Source organism: Suillus plorans (assembly GCF_016647745.1).
Source record: "Suillus plorans strain S12 chromosome Unknown HD556scaffold_66, whole genome shotgun sequence".
In the NCBI taxonomy this organism is placed as follows: Eukaryota; Fungi; Basidiomycota; class Agaricomycetes; order Boletales; family Suillaceae; genus Suillus; species Suillus plorans.
In genome coordinates this window covers 51,688-69,378 of record NW_024537450.1, presented here as the reverse complement: position 1 = coordinate 69,378, position 17,691 = coordinate 51,688, and the positions used below count along the sequence as shown (strand labels likewise).

At 47.9% G+C, this 17,691-nt stretch overlaps 6 protein-coding genes across 6 annotated transcripts; 1 reads left to right on the top strand and 5 right to left on the bottom strand.

Moving 5' to 3' along the window:
• Positions 1-1,677: 1,677 nt before the first annotated feature.
• On the bottom strand, positions 1,678-3,523 carry HD556DRAFT_1447661 (uncharacterized protein; the record flags this gene model as incomplete). Its single annotated transcript, XM_041307318.1, has 3 exons — positions 1,678-2,658; positions 2,704-2,823; positions 2,876-3,523. 3 exons carry the CDS (start codon positions 3,521-3,523, stop codon positions 1,678-1,680), a joined length of 1,749 nt encoding a protein of 582 aa, XP_041155821.1.
• A 1,449-nt stretch (positions 3,524-4,972) lies between these two features.
• HD556DRAFT_1496534 (uncharacterized protein) lies at positions 4,973-8,003 on the bottom strand (the record flags this gene model as incomplete). The annotated part of the gene is made up of 9 exons (XM_041308892.1): positions 4,973-5,108; positions 5,154-5,211; positions 5,553-5,823; positions 5,879-6,403; positions 6,539-6,764; positions 6,814-7,418; positions 7,469-7,536; positions 7,590-7,599; positions 7,794-8,003. The coding sequence occupies 9 exons, from the start codon at positions 8,001-8,003 to the stop codon at positions 4,973-4,975; spliced, it is 2,109 nt and encodes a 702-aa protein (XP_041155820.1).
• Positions 8,004-10,972: 2,969 nt separating this feature from the next.
• On the bottom strand, positions 10,973-11,188 carry HD556DRAFT_1244986 (uncharacterized protein; the record flags this gene model as incomplete). The annotated part of the gene is made up of 1 exon (XM_041298494.1): positions 10,973-11,188. One exon carries the CDS (start codon positions 11,186-11,188, stop codon positions 10,973-10,975), a length of 216 nt encoding a protein of 71 aa, XP_041155819.1.
• Positions 11,189-11,287: 99 nt separating this feature from the next.
• Positions 11,288-11,482, bottom strand: HD556DRAFT_1195128 (uncharacterized protein; the record flags this gene model as incomplete). The annotated part of the gene is made up of 1 exon (XM_041296262.1): positions 11,288-11,482. A coding segment is annotated over one exon (195 nt), but the record flags the coding sequence as incomplete, so codon positions are not given.
• Positions 11,483-12,316: 834 nt separating this feature from the next.
• Positions 12,317-13,846, top strand: HD556DRAFT_1311888 (uncharacterized protein; the record flags this gene model as incomplete). The annotated part of the gene is made up of 12 exons (XM_041300588.1): positions 12,317-12,384; positions 12,432-12,535; positions 12,815-12,856; positions 12,914-12,931; positions 13,134-13,183; positions 13,233-13,257; positions 13,313-13,324; positions 13,371-13,386; positions 13,447-13,495; positions 13,541-13,644; positions 13,694-13,753; positions 13,783-13,846. The coding sequence occupies 12 exons, from the start codon at positions 12,317-12,319 to the stop codon at positions 13,844-13,846; spliced, it is 612 nt and encodes a 203-aa protein (XP_041155817.1).
• A 2,071-nt stretch (positions 13,847-15,917) lies between these two features.
• On the bottom strand, positions 15,918-17,527 carry HD556DRAFT_1496530 (uncharacterized protein; the record flags this gene model as incomplete). Its single annotated transcript, XM_041308891.1, has 5 exons — positions 17,034-17,527; positions 16,680-16,982; positions 16,501-16,629; positions 16,136-16,240; positions 15,918-16,085 (listed from the first exon to the last, which is right to left on the bottom strand). Exons 1-5 carry the CDS (start codon positions 17,478-17,480, stop codon positions 15,918-15,920), a joined length of 1,152 nt encoding a protein of 383 aa, XP_041155816.1. The 5' UTR covers positions 17,481-17,527.
• Between the last annotated feature and the right edge of the window lie 164 nt (positions 17,528-17,691).

Below are 17,691 nucleotides of genomic sequence, written 5' to 3'. Positions count from 1 at the left end.
AACTATGAGCGGATAGGAGATGATCAAGAGGGTATTTCGCGATGAGAGCATCAAGCCCAGCCACATCTTTTACGACAACAATTGCACCTTGTCTTACCATGTTCGGAACGACCCTTACTTCAAAAGCATAGGCCTATCTGTCGATGTGTTTCATTTCCAGTGCAAGCATTCCATCGAAGATGCATGGTGTCAGGAACACTGCAACCCCGCCCACTTTGACGAGCTGCAGGATGTCAGCAGAAACTGGCTATTCAACTCCTCCATCGCAGAGCAGACAAATGTCTGGTTTGGGGGATATCACTCAATATGCCGCGAGATGCTCATGGACAGATACGTCTTCTTCTTAGATGAGATGATCCTTCAGAAGAATCGGCTCACGAAAGCAAAGCTACATGCAGAGGGGAGACGCCCTGGCAACTGGCCACTAGTAGAGTAAACAATTTGTTACTTGTCTTTATCATGCTCTTCTACAATATATAACCAACATGTCTTCATCTAACACGTGTCCAAATACCAATAGTGCCAGCAACATTTCTAATTAACGACACCAATACCACTGCGAACACTGCACCCAGTTTTGGCTAAGATATTCTGGGTGGTATGGCCCAGGGAAGGGGTTATACACCGCATAGGTGTCACCCAGCGCACCCATCAACTCGTTGCTGCCTTGCCGGTCAAAGTTGCCCAGCGGCATGATTTCTTACCCCTCTTATGGAGGAGACAGTATTCATAATATTATATTGTAGGTGTAGCTAGCTATATTTTCTTTGTTAACACAATTACTTTCCTTGGGCCGCTTAGAGGGGGCCAGCGCGCCCCCAAAACTGTTCGTGTTAAGAGTTCTGCCTCAGAGGTAAGTTAGCTATACCTATACCACAGGGTATTGAAAATGTTTTCTTCGGTTAACAAAGAAAACATTTTCAATACCCTACAGTATAGGTGTAACTAACTTACCTCTGAGGCAGAACTCTTAACACGAACAGTTTTGGGGGCGTGCTGGCCCCCTCTACCCCAGAGATATTAAGTTAGCTACACCTATACTGGGGGGTATTGAAAATGTTTTCTTTGTTAACCGAAGAAAACATTTTCAATACCCTGTGGTATAGGTGTAGCTAACTTAATATCTCTGGGGTAGAGGGGGCCAGCACGCCCCCAAAACTGTTCGTGTTAAGAGTTTCAATACCCTCCAGTATAGCTTCAGAGGTATTAAGTTAGCTATCATTACCTATACTGCATACCCTGCTGTATAGGTAATGATAGCTAACTTACCTCTGAGGCAGAACTCTTAACACGAACAGTTTTGGGGGCGCGCTGGCCCCCTCTAAGCAGCTCAAGGAAACTATAAGAGGAGTAAGAAATCGCGCTGCTAGGTAGCTCTGACATGCTGTTCTACAATATATAATCTTATGAATGCTCTCTCTCCTCCATAAGAGGAGTAAGAAACTGTGCCGCGTTTGCACTGGTGCCGGCGTTGTTATTAGAAATGTTGCTGGCATTATTGGTATTTGGAGACGTGTTAGATGAAGACGTGTTAGAACCCACAAAGCTTCAATTGATAGTATAACGACGAGTACATCCACAAGTTATTGACAATACCAGTAAGGGAACCATAAGATGGTGACAACGGCACAACGAATGAAAAGGAATAAGAAAACAGACATAGAATAATGCCTGTGTTCACCCTCGCAGTCTTCCAAGGCGCTTCTGGGCGGCCTTCACATCTGCGCCAGGCAATGGATTTGCCTTCATGAATGCTGAATATGAGCCTGCATCACTCTTGCCTGCTCGTATAAACATGGTTCTTGAAGATGCCAGTGCTTGGTCCCATCGTTTCCGATGCTCTGAGAAGGTCAAGGGACGGAAGTGTACACCCCCTCCGAATGCCAGTGAGAACGCAGCGTGAGAACACAGTCCGACTCTGCGGGATTTGTCATATTTCTTGAAGCCATCTGCGATTTCACATGCATAGAAGCTGGTAGGCCAGCGCCTGACATTGTCAAAGGCATCAACATCAACAGCATCCTCAGGAGAGTGACCTGAAGACAGTGATGAACACTCAGATACAGTAGAGGGGTCGCTCAGGCTGCTGCTGTCTGATGATGCACTGTGGCTACTGTCCGATGACAGTGAACGATGTCGACTTGGATGTGGCACATGTTGACGGGGAGTGATGTTGACGTCGACCTCGGAGCCAGAATCGGAAAATAGCTCAATCACGTCCTGCAAATTAGCGTCCACAGTGTGTTCATGTTTTATTGCCAGTGGAGGCGAGTTTGGTATTGAGAATGACCGACGTGGTGTCAGAAGCGTGCGCTCATGTTTGATGATCAATGCAGGCGAGTATGGACGAACAGCTGAGGAGCCAGCAGTGTTTGTGCGCACACGGCGAGCGTTGCCTCGCAGTGAGTGACCTGAATGCTTATGCTTCCGCATATCTTCTGGATCCTCTGAATCGGAGGCTGCGATGCTAGCAGCCCTAAGCTGTGTGCGTGTGTTGGACAGACGAACGGCAGCGCGCTCAGCTTTGAGATTGGTGCGAATATTGGGAACAACATGAAGAGAGTTGCTTTCGAAGATGTTGTCGAACTCAGGAGTGATTGTAACACCTATGGTCCGCATGTACACTTGACGGCTGTCGAGCATGAGCGCGTGCCCTTGCTGGACTGTCGACCATCAGCTCCTCGACGCATTGAAGTATTGGACTTGAGCCTCTGCGTCATCTCCAGAGCACAGCCCAAGTGCGCGAAGTACTTGTACAGTCACCTTGAATTGCGGCAGGGTGATGCCTTCTTGAAATTCGCACATGGTCACCTCTGCACCGTCCTAAAGCTGCTCTTAAGACATGTAACAGAAACCCATACTTCGGAAAACACACCTTTGACCATCCATAGACTTCCACAGTATTCTTCATGCGATGCTCAAGATTACGCTGCTTGGCAGCTTGGTGCGCCGTTGCCTTCAACTGCTGTTCTTGTTCAGCATAGCGCTGAGTGAAAACAGGTGGGAGTTGCGATGGGTAACGAGGGTTGGCATGTATGTCAACCTCTGATGGAGGCAGTGCCCGATCTTTACCCTTGTTTGAGGGGTACGAACGTCCCTCTGAAGAAGCGTGGGCAATGGCGGGAGTAGGCACCTGTGAAGGGGTATAGGTGGCACCAGAAGAAGTAGGCAGCTGTGAAGGGGTGTGGGCGACAGCGGAAGAAGTAGGCGCCTGCACATTGAGTGAGATTGTGGGGCTAGGAGTAGGGGCCGAGTGTACTGCTGAAGGGCCAGCCTTGGCAGGCTGGGATGGTGGCACTCGAAGGACAGGGTCAATTGCCATGTTTCGCTGACTTTCGGCAGGGGTGGGCTTGTGGGTCTTCGAAGAACACCCACCAAAGGCAACACAATGCTTGCGACAACACAAGTTTTTGCAATCTGGTGCGATCCGTGTGAACTTACATCCAGGTACAGCGCACAGGCGTGGATGAGAGGACGCATCACCAACTGGCAGTGGTGGTGGTGGTCCAGGCTGGGTTGGCATAGCGGTACTGTGGGGAAGGACTGGTGATTGTGTGGGGGACGATCTGGGTGAGCCCTAGCGGAAGTACTGGCATGATTGGTTGTCTGAGGAGCGTTTACATCGGCACTGAATTCTCAGTAGTTAGTGCGATGAAACTATAGACATGAATAGATATACGTACTACCGCATACCAATGACCTTGATTGCCCTTTGAATTGTCTTTGCAAACCTGCCATTCGGCAGGTTCGGAACATGATTGACATATAGCGACCCATTCGGGCCGGATGAAGGGTGTTGTAGGAGGAACAGACGACATGAATACTATTGCAGCGTGATACAAAGAACTAATAGAGGGAGCGTGTTGAAGGTAAGCATTTAGAGTTGTACACTGAATGAAGTCCGTCAGCACCAGTGCACCATGGAGCAAAGACCAGTGCAACTTACATGGTGCCAATACATACCGCTTATTAATATGCGGGGCAGGTGAGGAGAATGGGTATTGATGGCGCTAATAACTGGCGGGATGGAGGTAAGGACAAAGCGTCATAGTAGTCATGTCACGGACTTTGTCTATTACTAATCGTGGGAAAGAATTCGGCACGAACACGAATGGGGCGAACCGGGGCGAAAAGTCGAAGACTGAGACTTTCTGGGAATAAGACTCCGATTTGAGTGTAACCTCACTCTCCACCTCCTGCGCACGATAGTTTCCTCTGCCCTCCAAATCCTGGCGCATACAATCTGATGATACAAGGCACTCTGCCGTCGACGTAAACATTCGGAGGACTGGATAATGTCAGTGGGGGAAACACGGCGTAGAAGCTACGTACGGGGAGCCTTGAGTAGGTGGTTCCGAGCCTACAGCTTGACCACAGGATCGGTCTTTCAGGTCAATTACTGAGGAAGAAGTCTGACCCATCATGCACGTGCTTTCGGCTGAAGACGAAGTTCCTGAGATCATTGTATGCTAGACTCGAATTCCGCGTATTCTTGACAGCTCTGCGTGGGACCGGTGCTGGTGTTCCAATGTTCTCCGCAGGTATCAGGGACGACCGGACCAGCACAGAGGAGTCTACTTTCTTCACGGGCACTGTTGAACTTATCATCAGTAAATCGCTCAGTTCCTGAGGAATAAATTTAGGGCTGACCTGTCTTTGGATGTGCTCTTCACTGCTCTCAGTCGAATCATGGCTAGATATTTGAATGGAATTCCTTGAAGATTGTGTCAGTGGTCCAAAGACCGGCGTTCGTATCCAGATTCAATGCAATTGATACCCGAGTCCTGTGGAACACCCGGTTCGCTAAAGGAGGTTTATTGGAGGGTAAAGAACTCGGAATGTATCACGTACGAAGGAGACTGTTTTTGACCCAGGATTGACAGACAAGGACAATGCGGCACTGTCGGTGCCCTCATTTATCGTCCTATCATCGTTCAACACTGTGGACTTCGACGTGTTTCCTTCGACAATCCTAACAGTACGGGAATAGGATGTGAGATTTTTGACCTCTTTCCGCCCCTTGATCATGAGAGTCTTCTCTGCCCTCCACAGTTTGGCGCTTGCAATCTGTGGATACATCCGCCATCTCATCCTCAAGTTTCGGAGTGCTAGACAATCTCAGTTGAGAGTAAACACGACGTGGGAAGACGTACAGGGTGACTTGACTAGGCTTGTTCCTGGCTACGTCCTTGATCGTAGAGTTATTCGTGTCTGTTAGAAGTCAGAGAGGGACTCTCGACTACCGTCAATGTACTTTGAATGAAAGATGAGTTTCGAATGTCGTTCGATGCTGGACTTGTCTTCTGTGTGCTCTCGACCGCGTTGAACTGTTGTTTTCCTTGTGTGCCACGGATGCACAGACGATGACAGATGAATCTGCGCACTCGCGATGCCTATGGAGCTCGTCATCCATGACTGAGCCGTCGTTACATGAAATTGTCTGGGCAGATGGCCATTGTGAAGGAGGCAAGCTTGTACTACATGTGACAGTCGACAACGGTGCGCATTCTTCAGTTACCAGGGTTCCGCGAGAGGGAACGACCGATGCTAACCCCCCGTGCTTGTAGTTTGGGATGCTGCAGTAACTGCGACCCAATTCTCTTGAACGAGCTCCCATTCGAGAGTGCTCTCCTGCACTACGGCACGACTGTGCTCCCGTTTGCTGTCTCCAGCTACTTGAGTTACAGAAGTTATGTGCGACATAGGGTGAGACAGAAGTTTGACTTCGCTCGTCACGATCCCAGCGTTCGATTGGGTTAATGATGATTGGTGCAGGACGCTCGCTGGTGATTGCATCACTTCCAGTCCCATCACAAGTTTGCGCTTCGATGCCAAAGGTCGTTCGGGAGACAAGCTGCCAATGCTCGGAGTCACTTACATGCTCCGACTCACAGCCACGCACATGCTCCGAGACAGTCGTGTTTTCATCCTCGGAGGATGTCTTGGCGGGTCTCTTTGGCACGTCATGATGTGAGTCATGAGTGGAACGTAGATCAATATCTGTATGATCATCAACAAGAGAGCCCTGGGCTGGGGGTGAATCGGTGGATAGAAATGTAGGAGATTGTGGAACGTGACTTGGACCATCCTTCAAGTGAGATTCCTGGTGTTGCATACCACGTTGCCATACATGCATTTTGGCAACAGGAGATGCCCACTGATCATACTGATCAACACGCCCGAAATCACTCAAATTGGCAGAGATGTCGACTGTGCCTGTGGGAGGGTGTACGGGACCGTTGACCAGTTTTGACTGATGTTTGCTCGTGTCTTTGACATCATCAAGGATGCAGAGACACAAAGCAAGGCTTCCTTGGGTGCCCGCCCAAGTACCACGAGAGAAAACTGTAGATGGTCGAGACGGTGGCGAATCACTCGACACTTTGTGCGAGGAAGATGAGTACTACATGGGGGTGAAGTGAGAGTCGTCCTTTGACGAAGGATTGGGAGTATTGGTGAATCGAGAATCAAGGAAATTGCTTGCCAATGAGTGGCTCATTGCCGAAGTCGACAAGAACTGGTTTGTGTGGTGATTTACAGGTGTGGAAGGAGCAATACCAGTGTTTGAATATCTTCGACGCGGTAAGACGTCCTGGGCAAAATCAGCATGTACCGATTGAGCTGGATGTTCACGAGGTGAACTACTGTATGCACTCCGGCCATTGACGTTCACCACCTCGCGGAACCCTGTGATTTCGGATCCGCCGAATGAACCGACTGGGGTGCCTCGCTCATTTGCTGAGTATTCAACAGCACTAGCCACGCTGTAAAAACTCATTAAAAAGTGTCTCTCAGTTGTCACTGTCAACTCACCTAGGGAGCCTGTGAGATCCTTGACTGGTGCAATCGAGACAGACTCGAGGTTTTGATGACGTTACCACACTTGGGCGGGACACCGGTGCGTGCTCAGACCTGTGAGTAGCGGACACAATGACCATAGTAACATCAGCACTTTGTGCACTGTCACACCGAAAAGTACCCAGTTCCGCCCTAGCATCAAAGCTTGACTCAGCTGAACGTCTTGCCCGGGGAGGGAGTGATCGTGACCGCTCCGTTAGCTCAAGAGGAGATTTCAGGGGAACGAAAGTGTTACGAGCTTTCAATATGTCAACATCTAAAGATTCTTTTAATGAAAGGCCATATGTAGAGTAGCTGCGGGCCCTAGTATGCGATGCGACGATGGCGGGGTCGAGATCGGGAGTTGCCGAACACTGGTTGTTAACGACCTTGTTGTGATTATCTGCTGAATTATAGGCGTTTTGAGGAATATCCTGATGATACGTGAGAGCTTGTTCAAGACCGTGATTGATGTGATATTTTGTGATGACGGTGTCCTGGCGCATAAAGCTTGTCCCAGAAGAATACGGGATCTCCCAACTCAGCCATCCGGCGCACACGAGTACATCATACCGGATCACCTAGGTCATATGCTCAGCAAAATTACGACCTCAAAAGTTGTGGTCACTACCGTTATTTCCAAACTTCCGTAGCTAATGATAGCACCGCTAGTGAGCTGAGAACCAGCCTTGCCCAGGACTGTTGCGGGTGACATGAATGAGCAAAATCAATGCCTGATGGAGCTGACTCACAAAATGCTCCCTGCACTCATAAGTCACAAATGATAGAGCATTTGCATGAGAAGACTTACTTCTAGATAAGCTCGGGCTATGAAAAGAGGTCCGTGACTGTCCGAGGCGAATGGAACAGCGTGAGGCGGGATAACGTTGTCTCAGACTTCAACCTGTGCCATTGTTTGATTTTGTCCGCCAGATAGAACGTAGATGATCACTCACCCAAACTAGAGGCAGCGATGAAGTTTCCTTGGCACCATCTGATCTGACATTGATTGCTTGGGATACCGATTGGCATTTCAACTTCGGCCTGTACTGAGAGCCATGTCTGTGAGGGAACTCAAGAGAACGGTCAGCGTCAGACGTAACTGAAGGCGATCCCTTCCAATACGCGGGAAAGGTCTGGAAAACATCGCGATATGAATGCGACATTTCGAATGATATGATGAAAAAAACTTTGAAACTGCGAGTCGAACATTTTAAGGTGCAAAGTAAGTCAAGCTCCATCACGGTGTAAGATAAAACACCAAATCAGACCGTTAGAGATGTTGCATGTCATAGATTGTTTGTTGCATTACGCCTGACTAGCTCACAGCGAGGCACATTTCACTGCAAGAGGTGAAAGATAGACTGCTAGACTGGTAGAAAGACGCTCGGAACTTATATGGTTACATACAGAAGTTGGCAACTAGTTGGCTGGAGATTCAACACCTCGTTGTAGAGTGGGTTCAGGGTGAGGTCCTAATCTCCCCTGGTCAAACCTCAATAGAAGGGAGAAAGACGCTCCTAATTTATATCATGAGGTCGAGGAAATTCGAAGCAAACACACTATATATATGCGCCTGAAACGGGACATCAAAGCACGACGCCTAACGATACTCTGTTTCTGGTGTGAACCTAAGTATCAGTACTTCAGTCACGGTAGGTTGGCAATGTGTTATTCAAGGACTTGATTTAACTCGAGTTTGAACTTTCTTTTTAATCTTGGCAAATTTGTACAGCGTAGAAGCCTGGAGCTTGTGCTCAGTGATGGATTGATTAATATAATGGCAAGTTGGCACAGTGCATGCCTCGAGGTCATTGCGGCATTTCAATTTTCGAAACTATACGAGTTACATAATCCAGCACCCTTCCCATCATGTTGTACTTATCGATGCTGAAGGGCACGCGGCTCGGGACAACAATAATCACCTTTCACTGGCACTCACGAACCTTGCAATACTATGGTTGTGCAAATTTTGGGCCGGTCAGCTGGAAATTCACCACCTCGCTGCATTCTCATTGCGCCGCCACTGCCACAAAGTCAGAGGGTTCTTGCCAGGAGGCCTGAGGCATTTTGAATCTTTGAACGATGATCAAACTTACACGTTTCGAATACCGATTTCAACCCTACAGCAATCCCACACGTACATTGCACTTGGGCTCGTAATCAGTTTGGACTAACATCTTTGATGTTACAGTTCAGAAGGGCTTCGCCACTCGATTTGTCTGTGGCGTACAAGCAGCCAGGTTGGTCACAAGCTTACATTGCACTGGCAGCGCATGCTTATTTGGAGGGATAAGTTGAAGTAATCGTGGACATCTTCGCAATTCAAGGTACATATATTTCCCAACTCGGGACCAGGAGATCCATCCCATGTTGATGATATTCTACGCATCGCACCGCCATTGAATAAAGGTATAACAATCTGACATTTCTAACACGCCACCAGCAGGAACATACAGTATCGTTGGAGAAGCCACCCCAACAACCTTGCAGTCTAGGGCTACAGGTGTTCATGCCGCAACTGGCAGACCTCCTTCCTCGCAAGACACTCTTTTGTGGGATGCCTGCCTTGCTATCCTTAGCATAGCCTCCCCACATATACATCACACTTGATGATAATTCCCGCTGCCCCTCACTGATTTCGTGTTCGTTTTGAGACTGCTTTTGTTCCGCCCGTTCCTCTTGGATTGTACGTGATACTGTATATCGTTAGTACATCCTCAATGTGATTTCCGTCACACATAGATCTTACATGTTCCTGGACTTCAGTTGGCTCATCAAGTCGTGATGGACCACATGAGTCACACCTTGAGCTCACGAACTTGAACTGTCTGGCCATTAGAAAAGTTGTAAATTAAAGGTCGTGGTGTTCAACTGTACTCGTTGAATTCCTTCCGCGGGTATGAGGTGCTGGCGAGATTTACAGTAACATTAGACACAGATTATAATACAAGATAGTTCGTGAACGCTGCGCCACATTAAAAGTAATAACCGTAAGCCATATCCTCATCATCACTCGAAGCTCTGCAGCGGTCACAGACTATATCAGGATAATCGCCGTCGTCTTCTTTGTGTGCACCAAGCTTACAAATGCTCTGATCACATCTGCAGCATGTTTTCTCGTCAAGATCAGAGCATGTCTCGCACAGGAGACCTTTGCAGCCCTGGCACATAAACATGGTGTGCTCCTCCTCTACGCTCTTTCCGTTCCTGATGCAGTCGTAGCAGGGCTCCACATGATTGCAAAGCTCGCAGGTCCCGATGTATGAGCACGACGATAAACAGAACCAGCATGCGCATATGGGACACTTGCCCAGATGCGACAAAGAGCCTGGACGCTCCAAACACGAGGTGCATAATTTCGAGTTGTGATGATTCGAACACTGTACGACAGGAATAGCGGAAGAGACTTCACAGTCATCATTGGAGCAGGAGATGACCTTCCACATGTTGCACGATGTCTGCTTCGCTGAACAGACAGGACAATGCAAACTGTCACTGGAGAAGTGACTCGCATCCTTGCATACCATACCTCGATCAATAGCAGAAAATGAACCATTTCTGAATCCTGGTTCGTGTACATGGATGCAACATCAAATGCTGCCCTCGCATCCAGGACACGGGTTTTTCCACAGAGGGAAACCCCTTGGAGATAGTATAGCCCTGTATAAGGCGGCGATGGCGATAATTCTCACCTTGATTGCGTCCAGAAGGGCGTCCACGCGAGTGACAAGTTGTATGATTTGTGACCCTTGAATGATGTGACGTGTTTCCTAGTGCCTGAATTGTAAATTTGAACATCCTCATTTGTTGCGATTAGACTCGTGACCAGTCCGTCTATGAGGCAAGCCATCAATAGCCTCATAGACGGACTGGTCCAAAGTGACTTGTTTGCAGACATGGTACTACTTTAGCCGGTATTTCTCGGATCCTTGGTACACCAAACTTTTAGTAAGTTCACGAATGATTGATATACGTCATTATCTCAAACATTATATAGGTCGGCGCCGTATTTGTATCAGACACAACCCACCAAGCTTTGATTACACACACCGGTGAGTACCGGATGGAAGATGTGTTTGTCTGTGAACTGAATATTGAATGGTAGTGTGCACATACCTTGTACAAAGTAAAATCAAAATGCAATCTCGAAGGCATAATGGTCAGCATAGTTATTGCCATAGTAGGCTTGAAACGCATCATAGGAATGATAAAATTTGAGTTCCCGAGACAGAAAGTCCGTGCCATACACAGGAATAAGATAGACAGCACGATAGATACTAGTGTCAATATGAATAATGGCGTACTCCGTGGTATTGTTTGCTTGAAATCCTGGACGAACCATCCACATTTATGTGTCTTCATCTGCGGCATTGTCGAATTTGTCGAACCAGCGGATCACAGCGCAAGGATACACTTTGCCCTGGTACTGGAATGAGAAAAATGCGCGAACTTCGAGACCTTGCAAGCCGGGTAGACCAGAGTCTGTGTTAACAAAGACACAGTCATTGCGTGAATACTCGTTCCGCCAGGAGGGGCAAGCGTGGATGTGTTCAATGCGCATGCCACCAATACCGCTCAGATCACTCGCTGCGTAAAATCGCGATGATGCCGAATTGAAGACTGAAATTTTGCCGGGATATAGTAGTGGGCATTCAGCGAGAGGTATATCGAATGGATTGCGGGGATCGTTGGCATGCAGCTGTTGGAACAAGAAGCGACTGAGAAGGTCGGGTAGGCAAGGAATTTCGAGTTTGTCAGAAAGTTTTTTTACCCTCTGTACACTATATTTAGTGTAGCATTAAAAATCAAGAAAAAAGAACCTTACGAGGTGTTCTCGCCAGCTGCACAAAGGCCTGGAGAACCATTGATCCGTCATCGAGGTTATGCATCACGGTGATATGAACAAACTTAAGATTCTGTTAGCAATAGTGCACGGTTAAATTAATTTTATTTGCCTACCTTCTCGTTGATCGAATTTCCAAGTAGGTAATATGCGAGTCTTCCTGTTGCAGTTGGGAGAATAGACTTTATGACACTAATTCCAGATAGTCATATAAATATGACATGCAAAGCTGAAACTTACATTTGAGAGGACCATTCTGTATGTATGGACAGGTGCGCAGACAGTTATGAAGCCCAAGCTGAAGCACTGAATTGTGTCAGCAAAACTTTGTTTGTTTAAGTACCGAACTTGCCAAAGTTCAAATTCAATAATCCACCAGCATGCCGTTCCTTACATTTTCCTGCCCATCTGAAGCTCGCTTTACCCTTGTTTGATCTAGCTACTTGTCAGTAATGTCCCGGCCCCGCACTCGCCCACAGAATGCAGAAAAACACCCAGGTTTGCCCGACCCAGTGCCAGGATGCGCCACACCAGTGACGATCACGGGCCCAGATAGCAGGCCACAGAATCCTCCAGGAAACCTGCGAAACTCAAGAATGGGTCGCACTCGAAGGGCTGCAACGGCTTGCTGCCATGCAGGCAGATATGGAGGAGGCAGAAGAACAAAGTTTTAAGACCAAAGGTGGCGGAGTCATCTTCCGGTTAATGGTAGTACTATTGCATTTAGTTTTGACTGTGCATTCGACAGTGATCATGCGCTACTCGTGACGCAACAGCACACATCGACCACATATAGCATAGCAGCCTGCCTCTCGAGAGTCGCAGATGCAGAATGGGCGCGGTCATGTGAAAGTATCCGTTGATTCTCCCCGTCTATTGGTCCACTTGCGAATGGCGAGCTCTCTGCGAGGGCGCATGGACAGGTCCCTTACCCAATGACCTACCAGACATATTACCTGCGCCTGCTTGAGCTTCACTTCCAACCCAGGGTTTCGTAATTTCCATGAGGAGAGACCTTGTGTTCGAAGCTGTAATTGTCTTGGTGATATCCACGCTGTGCCGAGTACAAGGGTCGACAATCTCATCTTGGCATCTTATCATCAGGCGATAGTGTAGTTTGAGGTAGTCCAGGAACTGCAGATGTGGCGGAGGGAAATTGCCAAAAGTTTTTGCGTAAGTGAATTTGACACATGGTTGCCTTAGCCGCTTCTCATTGTCTGCCGTATCAAGATACAATAACTCCTTTTGGTAAGTCTTCTATACTCAATGGTGGCTTCCGGCGTGCTAACAGCATTACTCCAGGTCATTCTCACTCCAATCGCGCAGTTGTAAGGCAACAATCATAGATAGAACGTGCGACATCTCTTACTCCCCCTTATATTTTTCGCTAGTCGACTTTATACGGGTGAGCCAAGTTTGTTTGTGAGTTTCATTTTTTCATTGTTCATAGTTTGTGGTGGCCCTACGAGTATCACTTCGAGATTCGTCGGCACAGTAGTGGTATGTGTTTTATAACCATACTCAGTCACTTCTGCTGACCACGCCGCAGCTCTTCTGTGCCTTCATCGCCTTTGGTTAGTATTTCTTCCTGCGTGTATAAACCTTGCCTGACGTGATTTTCGATCACAGTTTTCGGCTTAAGTTAGTTTGTATGATATTCAATTGATTTTCATTGACGAAAGTGCAGCTTCAGTAGGGCAATTGTAAGTGGATATTCTAATAACAATCTTGGATACCGTTGCTGATTCTCGTTCGTTTCTCAGCTTCCAGCAAAGGCAGTTGTCCACATTCGCCGCTTCGCCCTCTATGGCAGTGAGTGTTTTGGTTCATCAAGAGGATTCTTACCCGGAATTGCAGATTATCGCTGGCATCAGCCAAGGCTTCGCATCAATCACGAACATCATCATTTTTATTGCGATGTGTTGGTCATTGCGTCCAGCACATTATCCGGACATGCTCCAGTCGGTGCTTCGTATCATAAGCAAGCAACTGCTGACACATTGTTTTTAGGCCCGAGGGGGTGGTTGAAAACCTCGTTGTACTGTTTATTGGCCGTGGCCTGGGACTCGCGTAGGTTTACTCTGCGTCTGATTTTATAGCCTAATCATGTTTCCCTTGGTCAGCATCATTCAGCTGGTGTATCTTAAGTGGAACATGCAATGAAATGTGGGTGTTCAACGTAACAGGTACGTTAGCGAGGTGGATAATGAATCAAAGTTCTATACGTAATACTAATGAGCGACACGGCGTAGCAAATCGGCAGGATGCCCAACGCGGGCCTGGACGAGTAAAGCAGACGCCCACTTAGCTATGCCATGCGACACTCCACTTACTCATCACAGCCTCCACCAAGCACTCATCTCCTCATGTGCTCCTGTAGGCTGTTAGTAACTCATACCTACAAGTTCATTGAGTGCGTACGGCAATGTTTATAGTGGGTCGAGCTTTGAGGACGTAAGCCCTGGCATATTTCAAAATACGACTCAGACATCTAGTAGCAGGATGGCTTTAAGATGGAACGACACCATAGGCTAGAAAAAACATGTGAAATGGAGGGAACACGGCCTTCTGTCGAACTTTCTCATCACCATCGAAGTAGTCCATCAGATGTGCAAAGATGCACCTGGCGCCAAGTCGCAATCCTGTGCGCTTCGCCCACAGCAATCAAGCTGTGAAACGATAATGCATTTGACGCACCTTAAAACACAGGCAGAGCCCAACTTCATCAACTCCAACCCAAACTCCCACTTATCACTGGTGATCTGAGCACTGGGTGTGTCTAGAATTCTCGTGAGTTATTGATACTCTGAACTTTTCTGCAACATATACACTTGCTCACAAGCAACTTTGAATACCCTCCAAGATCTCTGTACATTCTCCGACACGCAGCTCCTGTATACAGTGTCGAAATTGGCTTCTGGGTGAAAACCAGATTCTTATAGTGTAGAAGTTGTCTGGTAAGTGATGGCTTGTGCGTTTACATTAGCGAGAACTAAGGTGAAACAAGTTAGGCAGGTTGACTCACCAGAAATATTTGCTGTCACCAGACAACTCGTTTTGATTCTAAGATCTTGGTGAGCTTCTCTCGCATACTACATCCGCTATACTCGAGACATCCCTCGTGCCAACCATGTCCTTGCCGACGAATGAGAAGCAAAAGACGCCAGCAGTCACACCACGTCAGACGATGCAAGGCCATACTGACAGGGTATTCGGTGTTGTGCACCTGCCAGGGGGACGACGGATCATGACATGTTCTGTGGATGGCTCACTACTACGACTATGGGACTTGGAAAGCGGCAGATAGATAGGCGAGGACTGGCGCGATAAGGAGGATAAAGAAATAGCGATGTACAGCAAGGCATTGTCTCCAAACGGCAAGACTATTGTCAGCGGAAGTTCGGATGGGAAAGTGAAGTTGTGGGATATCGGGACGGGAAAGGTCATCGCAAAATGGACAGGCCACACTGAATATGTGACGTCAGTGTGTTGGAGTGCGGATGGTAAGCGAGTGCTGAGCGGATCCTAGGTGCGTGGATGTGACTTCCGCGTGAAGGTCTATATGATAGGGTGACGGGGTGACGCTTGCAGGGGCGCGCCCAAACCCATATAGTTGAACAGATCTAGAATTTCAATGTAAGCAAACATTGTATTCCGGATCGTGCATATATGATAATGACATGTACACAGTCCATCGAGAGACAAATTATGAAAGGCCTCAAATACTTGTAGTGAGCTAGATTGTGGGGGGGAAACTACTGTGAGATGGCCCCGTAATGGCAGCGCAGGCGGCCAGCGAACAATTAGTCTTTCCTTACATCGAGAAGATACATTCAGATGCGGCGCATGTTTGGTCATCCATCGCCTGGATCTGGTTTTCCAGGCTGCGGTGGTCATTTTCTCCCGACTGTTCAACATCGCCATGCATCTTCTGTACATTGGCTGTAAGGTCAGCCAGGTGAGACCGTTCCACGGAGAGGGTCTTGTTCTCTTGCACCAAGCGAACTTGGAATGACAATACTCCACACAACGTTTCTCGTACACACAACAAAAAAGACACACCTCCCATATTTTCTTCTGCACGCAGGTTTGCATTGTAACTGCTTGACACGACTATTAGCCTCGGACAACTCCTGCTGAGCTCAGTTGCACTCGATATCAATTCAGATATACTGGTCGTAGAGTTGTTGATTGCGTTTGGTGTAGCTGTCGAGATCGCGGATATGTAACGCTGCTAGTGACCAACACTAGCAGGCGCTGATGCCTCATCTCGCGCCTTTATGAGTTCAAGCTTTTCCAACTCCCAGGAGCGCGCAGTATCGGAAGGTACGGTAGAGGATCCAGCTTTGCTCAGAGCCTCCTTTTCTGCTAAAAGCCTATCTCTCTCCTCCCTGAGGGAAGCCTAGATGAACAGGGTAAGTAACAAAACTTTGACTTGCGAGAAAAGTATACAATGAGCGTAGTTTGATCTGATGAACCTTCGGCAGACGCCTGGGCTTTCACAGCTCTCTCATTGGCCAACACTTGCTCCAAAGCAACTCTCTTGCTGTAGTGTCTCTAGCTGGGAGTTCAACTGCTGCAATGCATCAGATGCCAAGGTGGTGCGTAATGTGTCTCGTTCGTTTGGCAGTAAGAATTTTGATCTTGCCCTCGAACTCATTGACGCTGGTGTTGAGCTGAGACTTCGTAACCCAAGGCTAGATTTGAACTTGTCAGCATTTTTTGTGTTGCTATCTTTGTGGGTTCTGAAGTTAGCTTCGAGACGCGAGAGCTTGAGACTGGTCAGAACGGCTTTATTGTTTGAAAAAAAAAAGTACCCGGGCCTGAATAGTGTTTGCTCGTTCTTCATGTTCTGTAGCCAATTTCTCCGCATCAGCCTTCTGAATTTTCAGTGTTTCAATTTCATCTTTCAGTATTTGAATCTCAGCGGGGTCAGTACGATCATACTACCAAGCCACGTCAGCCTCAAAAAAGACGAGCGGTTCTGAACGCTTACTTTGCTCAGCAACTGCGCATTGCGTTCTTGCCAATGGCGGCTCTCTCCCTCAAGATGTGTGATCTGTGCATCCCTAGCTCCTAGCTCTGCCTGTGCCATACGAGCCTGTTCCTTGGAAGGTTCGAGCTCTGCAGACAATGCCTGCAGTTTTGTGTTGAGCTCGCGAGAACATTTAGCATAAGTCTCGCAGCCAGCGCGGAGGGTGACATTGCTTTCCCAAAGAGTGTTGAACTGGTTGATCCTTTCCAACATCTCAGTGTGCTGAGCATCCGAAGTCGCCGCTTCTATTGCCCGTTCCCGTTCCTGATGCCAACGTTGTTGATGATCAACAGAAATGGATACTCACAAACATACCTCAACAAGGGTTGCCCTGGTCTCTTGCAAACTCTGAATCAGATGCTCGATCTGAGCCTTCAAGCGGACGTTCTCCTGCTTACTGAGCTCAAGCTGGAGATCGACTATCTCTTTCTCCTTGCGCAAGTAAGCCACAACAGATCTGAGTTCCGAAACTTGAGTATCCACATCGTCACCGATATCTGCATCACCAGAAGCGCCGTCTGTAGCGGAGGAGTCTGCAGCCTGACGTATACACGTAGCTTGAGTGCTGACAGTCTCGAGATCCTGATGAAGAAGAGCATTCAGTACGGACAGATCCCTGGACCTATATTTAAATGAGATTAAAGAACCGATTGATGTCCATTCAGGGACTTGCCGTGCATTGAGATCAGCAATTTCCTTGTCCAAAGCCTTTTTTTGCTGCTTCCAGCTGCCCTCAGATGCTGCCAAGCTTAGCTTGGGCATTAGCAGCTTCTGACAGGTTTTCCCTAAAGGTAGTTTGAGCGACGGATGGTTGTTGCTTGAGGGCCTCGATGGTCTTGATCGACTCTGCATGGAGAATCGCTTCACGCGAGTATCTATCTTCTGCAGCATAAAAAGACTAATATTCTAAGCCGGGGTGGACGGGTCAAGCTAGGATGGCGCGCACCCGCGCCACGGCGCCAAGTTACCTAGT